Raw genomic sequence first — 11,866 nt, forward strand, 5'->3', positions numbered from 1 at the left:
GAGGGATGCCTGGTGCTGTGGGGGATGCCTGGTACTCTGGGGGATGCCTCATGCTGAGGGGCCTCATGTTCTGTTCTGCAGCCACTACCATCCCTTCCATGTTGGTCTACACTGGCATTTAGAGGTGGGGCTTGAGGGTTAGGTCATCAGGGCACCTTGGTGACTGCAGCCCTTCTCTGGCTGCTGCCATGCAGGACGGCTGCAGCTGCAACAGGAAGAGGGACCTTCCAGAGCTTTGGGGGAGGAACTTGGTGGTGCTTGGGCAGCCATATGCCTTCCCACTTGCCTGCAGCCCTATCTTGGGGATCTCTTTTGCAGATGCCCTGTATTTTTTTTTTTCATTTTTATAATTTTATTTATTGAATCACCGTGAGAGCAGTTACAAAGCTTTCAGGTCTAAGTCTCGGTCATACAATGAAACACCCGTACCTTCACCAGTGCCCATTCTCCACCACCAAAACCCTCAGTATACCCCCATTCCACACCCTCCCCCTACCTGTGGGGCAGATGATTTCCACATTACTTTCTCTCTACTTTGATCACATTCGATATTTTGACACCAGACCCACCATTATTATTTGGGATTTTACCCCAACACTCAGATCTGCCAAAAAGGCAACAGTAGACAATTTGTGTTCTATTGCTGGTTATGAATAACATATGATGTCGCGCAGCTGCAGTAGTGTCAGCACGATTTTGAAATTCTGAAATTTTAACAATTGAATCTGGAGGGATTTCTGCCAAAACCTGCTGGGTTCCGAGATTTGTTCCTGAGTCTCTGGGATCATGGCTGTTAAGCAGATTGATCAGGAGCCAGAGAGGCTGTTCATGGGCAACGACTCCGGATCTCGCTGCGGTGGGAAGGAAAGGGCCGGCTCCACCCCCATCCCATGAGGCCCCGCGTATTTCGTCACTGCGGGCCTAAACCTGACTGTCCAATGGCCTCTGGAAGATGGAGGCCACGAGCCGCCTAGGGGGTGCAGGTGGAGGGACAGCACCATTTCCCCCATGGGGTGGCCCAGCAACAGTAACCTGCTGCAGGGTCCGAACACATTTCTGCCAAAAGCCACTGGGGTTTCGAGATTTGTTTCTGAGTCTCTGGGATAATGGCCGTTAAGCAGCTTGATCAGGAGTCAGAGAGGCCGTTCATGGGTGGTGACTCAGGGTCTCCTTGGGACGGGGAGGAAAGGGCCAGTTCCACCCCCATCTTGTGAGGCCCCACGTGTCTCGTCACTGTGGGCCCAAACCTGACTGTCCAGTAGCCCCTGGAGGATGACGGCCACTGGGCTGCCAGGGGAAACAGGCCAAGGCACGAAATCTATTCCCACCTGGGGTGGCCCAGCACCGGTAACCTACTGCAGGGACCGGATGCATTTCTGCCAAATGCCATTTGGGTTTCGAGATTTGTTTCTGAGTCTCTGGGATCATGGCCATTAGGCAGTCTGATCAGGAACGAGAGAGGCCATGCCTCCAATTATATAGCTGAGCCGGAGGTGGTTTGTGGGTGTGTCTCCCACATACCTAACTTTTGGCCGTTTACTTTCTTGGTAAACTTTGCCCCAAGTTTTTGGGGTCTGGCCAAAGACACAGTAGCAATTTAAAGGTATCTGGAAGTCTGAAGGCGCCATCAGGCTGCTGGCTGATGCACTCGCCTCACAGGTACAGATTGACCTGCTGGCAACACCATAACCCCCAGACGCCCTGTTCTTTTTTTTTCTTATGTTTATGATTTTTTAAATTAATTTTTATTAGTGAAACACCATGAGGTACAGTTGTAGACTTACAAATTTTTGTTCTTGGGTTTCGATTACACAATGATCAAATACCCATCCCTCCACCAGTGCCCATTTTCCACCACCATGGATCCCAGTATCCCTCCCACCCCCATCCCCCCATCCCACCCTGCCTCTGTGGCAGGGCATTCCCTTTTGTTCTCTCTCCTTTTGGGTGTTGTGGTCTGCAAAAGAGACGCCCTGTTCTTGACTACATTTCTGGTGCCTACATTTCTAAGAGCCCAGTCAGATGAGAGAAACTTCACGTCCCAGGGGACATTCTCTTGCACAGTCCACTTTCAAATTATACGAACAGATGAAAACTCTTCTCCTGGAGCTGGCAGTCTCTCAGAAAACCTGAAACCTCCAATGCATAGGCAGGAGTAGAAAGCCAAGTATGGGGGAAATAAGGGTGACCATCCGCCCCCATGAGTCATAGAAAAAAGAACTGTGAACACCAGTCGGTTGACTGATAAAGTAAGTATACCAGAAGTCAGTTGAAGTGAGTGCAAAGAAGAATTTATTATGGGGAGGGAGGGAAAGAGAAAGGGTTATCTCACCCGTGCCAACACAGCTCCCATCTAGAGACACTGAAGGTCTCAGCACGCATGTCCCTCTGGCTAAGACTACACAATCTCTGTGATGGTTTCACTCTTTTACTGGGGGGGGGGGGGGCATATCCAATTGTGTCCAGGGATTACTCATGGCTCTGTACTTAGGGATCACTCATGGGTTGGCTGTATGCAAGGTGGATGCTTTACTTGACATATTATTTCTCCAGGTCCAGTGTTACTCTTATTGCCAAGACCCACAGTCCTGGGGAGATGAGTCCCTTTGTCAGAGGTCAGCTCCTGCTTCATCTCCAGAGGCACACACTGGGCATGGAGTCGGGGCAGTCCAGCTCTGAGGATGCTGGAGAGTGGAGGCTTGTCACTGTCTGTGTGTGTGGGGATGTCTTTCAGGGGAACACCTGAGGGTTAAAGGAGAGGAGGGTGGCTGGAGTAAGGCGGGTGGGGGAATTGGGAAGGACAGTCGAGGTGTGGGTCTCCAGGCCCAGGTAGGGACAGTCTCCACCCAGGGTCCCACCACAGAACTGCCCCTTGAGGGGAGGAAAGTCCTGAGGTTGTGGCACCTCTTTCCTGGCTCTGGCCTTTAGGCCTCACAGGGCACTGCTGTTGACTTGGGAATGCTCGGGGGGATGGTCCAGTGCAGGATGTGTGATAACCAGGCCTGGTTTGGCTGTCCTCAAGAACTGCAGCTCCTGCAGCGACGCCTCCTTCAGCTCCACAGACGTCAGGCTGCAGCACACGCAGAGGACAGAGGGAATTAGCGGGGTTCCTAGGCTGGGCCAGGAGAGATGGGCGTAGAGAGCAGGCAGTCGGGGGCTGGCAGTGTGGACTGTGCTCAAGGTATACGGTGACAGATGTGGTCTTTAGGGGCTGTCAGGACGGGGGGGGGGGGGCGGAATGCAGGGCTTTGGAGGAGAGGGGTGAGGACCACTGGCCTAGGCTATCAGGTCTGGTAGAGTGGTCAAGGCCAAGCACTGGGTAGGGTCTCATACGAGAGGGGCTAAGGGTGGTCACACAGGGGGCTGGAGAGGTGCTCCAGATCCAGCCCCGAGCAGCTCCAAGGCACCGTCCCTGCCCCCGGCTGTACCTGAGGGTCTGCAGGCGGCACTCTGGGTGCTGCAGGACACCGCACAGGTAGGTCACTAAAGGTTCCGACAGCTGACAGCCGCTGAGGTCCAGGGTGGTCAATGCTGGGCTCTGCCGGAGCATGCCCAGCAGGTACTGCAGCGCATCTGGGGCACTGGGTTCCTGCACTCTGGGGGACACGGACATCAGGAGCTGCTGTGCTCCCTCCCCAGTCCCTCCGGGGTTTTGCCCCAGCTGGGCCTCACCTGAGCACTTGCACCCGGCAATGGGGCCAAGCCAGGCCCTCACTCAGCACATACATGCCCGTCTTGCTGAGCCCGCTGTGGAGAAGAGCCAGCTCGCTCAGGGCAGGTGCGCGCCTCACGGCCTCCGCGAGGTCTTGGCACACGGAGTCGGGGATCTTGCAGTAGGACAGCCTGGCCCGGAGCACACACTGGTGAGTTCCCACCTCACCGCACCAGCCCCCAGGGCGTGGCCTGCCCGTGCCGGCCATGTCAGCTGCCCCCGGGACACCATCTTTCGAAGCTTTCAGTTTGGGGTTGGCAGCTTCCTCTCCACCTGCCTCCCTGTAGGAGCTGCCAGGCCAAGCCAGCATCGCTCTCTTAGCTGGCTGGCCCTAACATGTGGACATTTGGATTGCGCCAATTGTTTCCTTTCCCGATAACGCAGCGATGAGCCCCTGCATGCTCTTAGTCAAGCCGCAGAAAGAACAGACCCACGTTCGCATGCCCTTTCTGCCTTCTGGTGTCTGTTTCCTAAGGGCCTCCCGTGGCTGTGCACAGCCCCTGGGTGTAGTGATGCCCATCTGGCCGCCGCCCTCCTCGCTTTCTTCTGGCATTCTGGGAGCTCAGCTGCGTGGCCTCTTGGTCTTTGTATCCCCTCAGAGGTTGAAGGGGAGGAATCTGATTGGCCTGAGGACATCGGGCATCTGCCTGTCTCAGACCTGGTGCCCTGGATACCTTCCTCCACTGCTTCAAGAACCAGGAGGAACTGCCTGGTTGTTCCAGTGTACCCAACAGCAGCCTTCCTTTGGAAGGAAAACCTTCTGTTCTTCTTTATCCCTCTCCACAGAGCTGAGATGACCTTCCCTCACGGCAGGGCCACATCGTCTTCCCAAGCGCCCTGCCCCAGGCCCCCTTCCCTTGTCTTTCCTGGGTGAATGGGCAGTCAGTCCAGCACAGGACCGACCACCCCGGGCTCTCAGCCTGTGCCCACAGCCCTCCCCAGATAGGACCACACTTGTCCCTGAGTGGGCTGTCCCATGATGCATCTCTCCCGTGGAGGGACTGGGGTATGGTCACTCACGTGAGGCTGCTCAGACCACACTGCTCGTTGGTGATGGCCTCACAGAGAGGACGCAGCAGGGAGATGGGCGGCTTTCTTGTGGGAGCTGCAGAGCTGCTGTGAGAGAGAGAGGTGGTGAGCCGGACCACCCCCATGTCCCATGCTCCTTCCTGCAGTCCTGAGGTACCCCCCACCTCCACACCAAGCCAGGACCCTTCCCTGTCTTGACCCCAAACTCAGAGGGAAGCTGCTCTCTGAGCACATCTCCTCTGAGGTGTCCAGGGAGACCTGCTAGTGCTGCGAGGGGTTCTGCCCCCTTTCCCAGGCCCCTCAACATCCTGCTCATGCTGGACACCTGGGCCAGGTGATGGGTGGAGCCAAGATCCAGGAAGCCTGTGCAGACTGGCCCTGCAGGAGCAGAAGGCCTGGCAGAGGGGGCAGTCATGGCAGGTGTGAGACACAGGATAGTCCACAGGGCTCTGTGGGGTCAGACAGGACATATGGGGCAGCCCAGAAACTTTAAGGAATGACAGTGAACTGATGGGGCTATGGGAGCAGCAGGTGGAAGGCCCACCACCCACAACTTTGTGCGAGAAAGCAGGTGGGGGGGTGGTGACCAGGGCAGTCAGCGTCCCAGTCAGGTCCCTTTGGAGGAGTTGGGCGCTGGGTGGTCTCTTCACAAGGGGGTGGGCTAAATCAACTGGAGTGCCCTGCGTGCCCCACACATCCGCCCCCGGAGGTGCCCCTGTTGCCTGGGAGGGCCCTTCCCCAGACTCACGAGTAACCGCCCAGGCTGCCCGTCAGCCGCTTCACCAGGCTCTTCTTTTTCTTCTCAGGAGCAACCGCCAGCCTGCAGGCAGTCAGCTGCAGCGCCTGTCCTGGAGGGCAGCAGCGGATGCAATAGCTCAGGACAGTGACGTCCATGCGGCTTAAGCGCACTCTCTCCAGTGTCAGCTGTGGGAAGCCTTGCAGGGCCTGGCGTACAAAGGGAGGCTCCTGCGACTCGTACAGGCAGTACAGCAGCTCCAGCGGGTAGCAGAGCTCCAGACCCTCCTCCCCCTCCTCACTCTCCTCCAGGTCCTCGGACTCCTGGCCGCTCTGCCTCTCGGCCTCTGCTATTTCCTCTGGGGCTGCCCTCTGGGTGCCCTGGCCGTGGCCCTGGCCCTGCACCCACTTGAGGACATCCTGCTTCACCCCTGGGGAGACCACGCAGCCAAAGTGGTGCTCGACTTCTTGCATCCGCTGGGTGTTCAGCAGGCCAAAGAGGAAGCGGACCGTGAGTGGCAGTTGGCCATGCGCTTCTTTGTACCTGTGCAGAAGTGACCTGACGCCCTCCGGTGCTGCCCCGGGAGCTCCCTCATCCTCCAGTAGGTAAGACAAGGCAGCAAAGAATTCCTGGAAGCTCTGATCCATGAACTGGTAGATAACTTCGGGCTCCAGCACGCCTGGGAGCTCCTTCTTGATGAGAAAAAGCATCTGGGCCTTGGAGCCACGAAGCTCCAGCTGATCCAGGTCCCTTTCTGAAAACTGGGCCTTGCCCCCAAGCACTCCTTCCCGGGCGAGGCGGCTCAGCTTGCGCATCTCGCCCTGCATCTTGGGCTCCGGGGCGCCGGGGCTCAGGAAACTGACGGTGAAAAGCAGGTACACGGCCGTGGTGGTCTTGGAGGCGCGCGACAGGTCCTGGCCGCCCTCCAGCTGCTGGTGCAGAACGGTGCACACGATCCAACACACGAAGGGCACGAAGCACAGCGAGAACAACGTCTCGTTCTCCTTGACCAGGCGGTAGGCGCGCTCCGCCTTCCCCTCATCCCCGAAGAACTTGTAGAAGTACTTCTTCTTGTCTTTGTCCGAGAAGCCCCGCACCTCGGCGCACTGCGGGGAGCACAGGCGGCCCTGCACCCTGGAGGCTGTGGCGGCGCGCGAGGTCACCAGCAGGCGCGCATCGGGGAGCAGCGCCTTGCTCAGGAGGCCGCCCAGCACGCGCGCCACCTCCGCGGGCTGGAAGGGGTCGCTGCAGGCCGGGCCGTCGGGCACCTCGTCCGCGCCGTCCAGGATGAAGAGCAGCCGCTCGGGCCGCTGCAGCATCTGCTGCAGGGGCGCGCCGCGGTCGCGGCACTGCTCCAGCAGCAGGTCGGCCAGGCTGCACGCGGCGGGCCTCTCCAGCAGCTCGCGGCACGGCAGGAAGAAGGCGAAGTCCACCTTGCCGTGGTACAGCTTGCCCGCCGCCCAGTCGTACAGGATCTTCTTGGCCGCCATGGTCTTGCCGATGCCCGCCGGGCCCTGCAGCACCACGGTCAGGGGCCGCTGGCCCTCGTGGTCGCGGCGGAACAGGCGGTTGAAGGTGTGCGTGTCCGAGCGCCGCGCGCGCTCCTGCTCCGGCTCGTCGGCCGCGCCGCCCGGGGCCTCGTCGGCGGGCTCGGGGGTCTCGGGCGCGATGAGCAGCTTGGTGAAGCGCTTGCTGATCTTCACCGAGCGCGCGTTGCGCTCCTTCACCTTGGCGTGCTCCCGCAGCACGTGCTCGCGGTACTTCTTCATGTACTCTGCGGGCAGGGGCGCGGGTGAGGCGGGCCCGCCGCGCGCCCCGCCGCCCCCGCCCGCGCCCGCGCCCGCGCCCGCGCCGCACCTACCCGACACGGAGAGCAGCGCCGCCGAGCCGGGGCCGAGCCCTGGAAGGAGACCGGGGTGAGCGCGAGAGGCGCAGGCGGGCGCGGGTGCGCGGCCCGGGGCTGGGCGCGCGCGGCGCGCGGCGGCTGGGGATGCCGGGAGGGAGGCGGGCGGGGACCCCTCTCCACCCCGCGCTCACGCTGGAGCCGCTGCTCCTTGAGCTGCGCCGCCACGTCGCGCACGTCGGTCCTCTTCAGGGTCCGGAGGGCTACGTCCAGCGCTGGCTCCGGCCCGTAGAACTGAATCAGCTGCTGGGCGAGCTCCACGGCGTCCTTGTGCTCCAGCCGCCCCCGCGGGATGCTGCGGCCCTCCACGGGCTCGTCCCGCAGCTTGAGGCAGAAGCGCTTCAGCTGCTCCTGGCTCAGGTCTTCCAGTGCAGCCAGGAGCAGCTCGCTGGCCACAGCCGCGCAGCGCCCCTCCGCGTCCATGCTGGGGAGGAAGGGCGTCAGCGACTCCGGACGGAGGGGACCCACCCCTCCCTGCACCCCTCCTTCGTCGCTCTCTCCTCCTCCCTTTCTTCCTCATCTCCTCTCGCCCCTTCACCTCGTGTCTCTCCCTCACCCTCTTCCTCATCTCCCCTTTTCCCCTGCCCTCTTCCCCTCCTCTCCCTCTCCCAGGGAGCTGCGCTGACCAGGCAGGGGTGGCCCTCTCCCCAGGCGTCTTTGCTCCCGGTGGTCTTTTGAGACAGACCACAAAGATGCCTTGTCCCTGGAACCTGGAGCTGTGGTGGGAGAGGGCAGCCTCTGCCACAAGGTATTGGAGGTCCAGGTGTTACTGCACCAAGCACTGCTCAGAGCCAGCACTCACCTGGGGCAGGACTCTGCCTAGTCCACCGGGTCTCACTCCAGGGCTGAGGTGGGTCTCTGAGAGGTCACCCCTCCGAAGTCCTAGGGGAGCTCTTTAGTCCCGTCCATGCCCTGGGCCCCAGTGCAGGGAACCAGTGAGTTCTCAGGTGTCTATTAGAGGCACCAAGTTCCCAAACTCAGGCTCTGTGACACTGGCACACACCCTTTATGATCTCTACCTGGTGACCTTTGAGTTCTCTTCCTCCTTTCTTGGGTTACCATTCTTGCAGTGCCCTGGGTGTGGCATGTTTGGGAGCAGATATCTGCAGGTGGGCTGTGGGGCTCAGAGCCAGGTCTAGATGGCAGGCTTCCAGCCCTGGGAAGGTTTGATTCAGAAGGGAGAGGTAAGGAGGACCTTGCTAGGCAGAGGGATGTTGAGCACTCAGGTGGGGCTTACACAGGGCCAGAGAAAGGAAGGTTTCACCCACGGCTGTGAGTTGGGGGCCAGGGATGACCTTGGAGCTTCCCAGCATGCGTAAGCAGGTCTGAGAGGAAGGGGTTTCCATGTGTGGCGTGTGTGTGACTGACCGGGGGCCCCTGGGACTTCCAGACCATGGCCGTATGAGAGTGTCTGCACAGCCCGTGGTGGCCTCAGGGTCACTGTATTTGAGCCCCAGGCAGGAGGCTCTGGTACCAGAGACCAAGTCAGGCCCTCATGGAGACACATCTAGGTATCAGGTTGGGACATGGACCCTGTGCTGCCATCACAGTGTCACAGAGTGGGGTCATAGCAGGTGATGGCACTGAGAAGAAACTTGCAGTGTGCTGGCCCCGGTGCACATTGGCCAGGCACACGCTGGCACCTCTGTGAGCGCTCTTAGCAGCTGTGGTTCCTGTGTCACCTAGAGTGTTTCAAGTTTGAACCTCGATCCCATGCTTCATGCTGATCTGGACTTTCTCTTTAAGATGCCCTTGTCATCTGGGTAAAGGCGACAGATGGTGAGGTCAAAGACAACACTGGGCCTGTGACCTGGAGTCCAAAAGCTCAGGTTGTTGTGTCCTAATCAGCATGGAGGAGCAGGACCCTATGTTTTGGGGATTCCAAGGTCACCCCATCTTTTAAGACAGACTCTCCTTGAATGGACTTCATGCTGTAACCACCGAGCACCTGTTGATAATAGCCCTGGAAAAGGTTTTGATAACAGGAGCCACAGGAAACTCTGCCCGGAGGTGGGATGTGGGAGCAGGGCTGAGGAGGGGAGGGGTGAGCAGCTGAGAAAAATTAAACCCAAGGAGGGAGAGACTGGAGCCAGCCTTAGAACTGGGTTGTCTGGATTTGCATCCCCACTTGTCCAGCTGCTAAGTAGGCCCATTTCAAAGCCACGTCATTAGTTTTTTCTTTTTTGTCATTAAGCACATCACGGGGAAAGCCTGCGTGCTAGTGTGCTTCCTGTCAGATGCTTTCAGACCCTTTGAGCTCTGGGAGGGGCTTTTGGGGTAGGTGCCTTCTTGCCTGCAGCGGTCGTCTTTGTTGCTGAGACCCTAAGAGCAGGGTCTTTGTGGAAATGCTTTAGGAGAGCTCCCTTTTGAAGCTTCTTAACCTCAAGTTTGATTCTTCTTCTCATTTTCTCTGCCCTCATGATTTTATAATGATCAAATCCTGTCCCTTTGGCTTTCTCTTCTCTGTGTTCAGTCTTCTTGGCCCATCTTGTAGCTGCCCATCTTATTCTCCTGCCTTTCCCAGGCTTTCTGTACATACTTTTGGCAGGCACTGTGTGGGAACCTGAAGATGAAGGCAAGGGGCTGCATGTGTCTGAAGGGCTAGCTTGTCTCCTTACTTGAATGAACAGCCCATTGACTAAAGTCCAGTTCTGATCAGCAACATCTACACGTGAGCCCTAAGGAGATGAAATCAATGTGGCCAACGCTACAAACACTTCTAGGAAGCATTAGGTGAAAAACAACCACCAGAACTTCTGACAAAGAACTGGACTGTAGTGAGTCTCCTCAAAGCCCCCTTGCTCCCAGGGGCTCAGCAAGAACTTTAGGGATGTCTGGGACCCTTCCCCATCCCCATGTCTCCTCCATGCCCTCAGCATCCCCCTCCTTGGCCTACCACCCAGTTCTCCTGCCTTCGAGAAGACAGTTCCTGAGCACGTGCTCTAAACACTCTTCCCTACTCTCACTTCCTTACCTTGCAGTATAAGGCTTTGCAGCTTCACTGTGTGTGGTAGCAGAGGAACAACAGCTGACCCACCGCCCTGTATGCCAACATAGATAGATATCTGCAGTGAAGTGCATGGCTTCCTAGAAAAAACACAAGCCCTGAAACTGACTCAAAAGGAATGAAACAAAAATCTAAATAGAATTTATGTCTAAATGGACATATGAGAGGAGATTGAATGAATAATAAGATATTCCCACATAGAGGTCCCAGGGGGCTAAAGCGATAGCACAGTGGGTTAGGGCATTTGTCTTGCACGCAGCCGACCCAGGTTCGATTCCTCTGCCCTTCTCGGAGAGCCCGGCAAGCTACCAAAAGTTACCCCGCCCGCATGGCAGAGCCTGGCAAGCTATCCCTGATGTATTCGATATGCCAAAAACAGTAACAACAAGTCTCACAATGGAGACATTACTGGTGCCCGCTTGAGCAAATTGACGAACAAGGGAGAACAGTGCTACAGTGCTACAGAGGGTCCAGGGGATACCTCATTGGGGTGGAGCGTGTGCTTTACGTCTGGTGAGCCCAGGTGATGCCCTGTACTGCATGGTCCCCTGAGCACTGCCAGGAGTGACCCTGAGCACTTCCAGAAGTAATCCCTGAGCTCTGCTGGCTATGACTCCCAAATGAAACAAACCAAAATTTCCACAAAGTGAAACCTCGGCCAGGTGTCATCACTGGTGACTATATCACAAATATAAAGAATAATACCACTTTTTGATTATCTCCTAAAAACATTGCACATAGAGGTAATAGTTCCCAATTTATTCCTTGGGGTCCTATTACCTTAATACCAGGATCAATGACATCACAAGATAAAACCCAATACCACTTAGAGAGACACAAAAAGTTCTCACAGACTACCATCAAACAGAATCTAGTGGCATATGAGAAGAGTACACCTTGACTAGGGGCATTTTACCCCAGGAGCAGGTTAACGCCCAAATATCAATTCAAAATAGGACAAAAAAATCAATTCATAAATAGGACAAAAAACTATGTGATCAACCTAACAGATTCAGACAGCCAATTTTACAATATCTCACATTCCTTTGTGATGAGAAACATTCAACAATCTAGGAATTGGAAGCTTCATCTTGATAAAGGGCAACTCTGAAAAACCTTATGGCTGACTTCACACTCAATAAAGGCAGACAAGCACTTTTTCATGAGGTCAGGGACCAGACAAAGGTATCTTCTCTCACCACTCCTAGAGGACAATGACATAACTCAAGCTAAACCTTGCAAGAATTTGATGTAAAAATCATCCAGTTTAGGGGCCAGAGAGATAGTACAGCAGGTCAGGCACTTGCCATATACACAGCCAACTTGGGTTTGATCCTTAGCATCCCATAAGATCTCCCAAGCCCACCAGGTGTGATCCCTGAGCACAGAGCTGGAGTAAACCCTGAACATTTCCGGGTGTAGCCCCCAAACAAGAAAAAAGTCAGCCAGGTTAGAAAGAAAAAACTGAAGTCATGTTGT

At 56.8% G+C, this 11,866-nt stretch overlaps 1 protein-coding gene across 1 annotated transcript; it reads right to left on the bottom strand.

Annotated features, from left to right (window-relative positions):
* Positions 1 to 118: 118 nt before the first annotated feature.
* NLRP6 (NLR family pyrin domain containing 6) lies at positions 119 to 7,803 on the bottom strand. The gene is made up of 9 exons (XM_056131610.1): positions 7,515 to 7,803; positions 7,339 to 7,377; positions 5,490 to 7,251; positions 4,733 to 4,828; positions 3,673 to 3,843; positions 3,429 to 3,596; positions 2,961 to 3,070; positions 961 to 977; positions 119 to 205 (listed from the first exon to the last, which is right to left on the bottom strand). Exons 1-9 carry the CDS (start codon positions 7,801 to 7,803, stop codon positions 119 to 121), a joined length of 2,739 nt encoding a protein of 912 aa, XP_055987585.1.
* Positions 7,804 to 11,866: the final 4,063 nt, after the last annotated feature.

Source organism: Sorex fumeus, unplaced genomic scaffold, assembly GCF_029834395.1.
Source record: "Sorex fumeus unplaced genomic scaffold, SorFum_2.1 ptg000093l, whole genome shotgun sequence".
In the NCBI taxonomy this organism is placed as follows: domain Eukaryota; kingdom Metazoa; phylum Chordata; class Mammalia; order Eulipotyphla; family Soricidae; genus Sorex; species Sorex fumeus.

Bases quoted from the DNA above. Each gene is read 5' to 3' on its own strand.
- NLRP6 (XM_056131610.1), bottom strand. From the start codon at position 7,803: ATGGACGCGGAGGGGCGCTGCGCGGCTGTGGCCAGCGAGCTGCTCCTG. The intron at 7,378-7,514 runs GTGAGCGCGGGG...GTCTCCTTCCAG, and splicing joins CAAGGAGCAGCGGCTCCAGC to GGCTCGGCCCCGGCTCGGCG. The intron at 4,829-5,489 runs GTGAGTCTGGGG...TCTCTCTCACAG, and splicing joins GGCAGCCTGGGCGGTTACTC to CAGCTCTGCAGCTCCCACAA.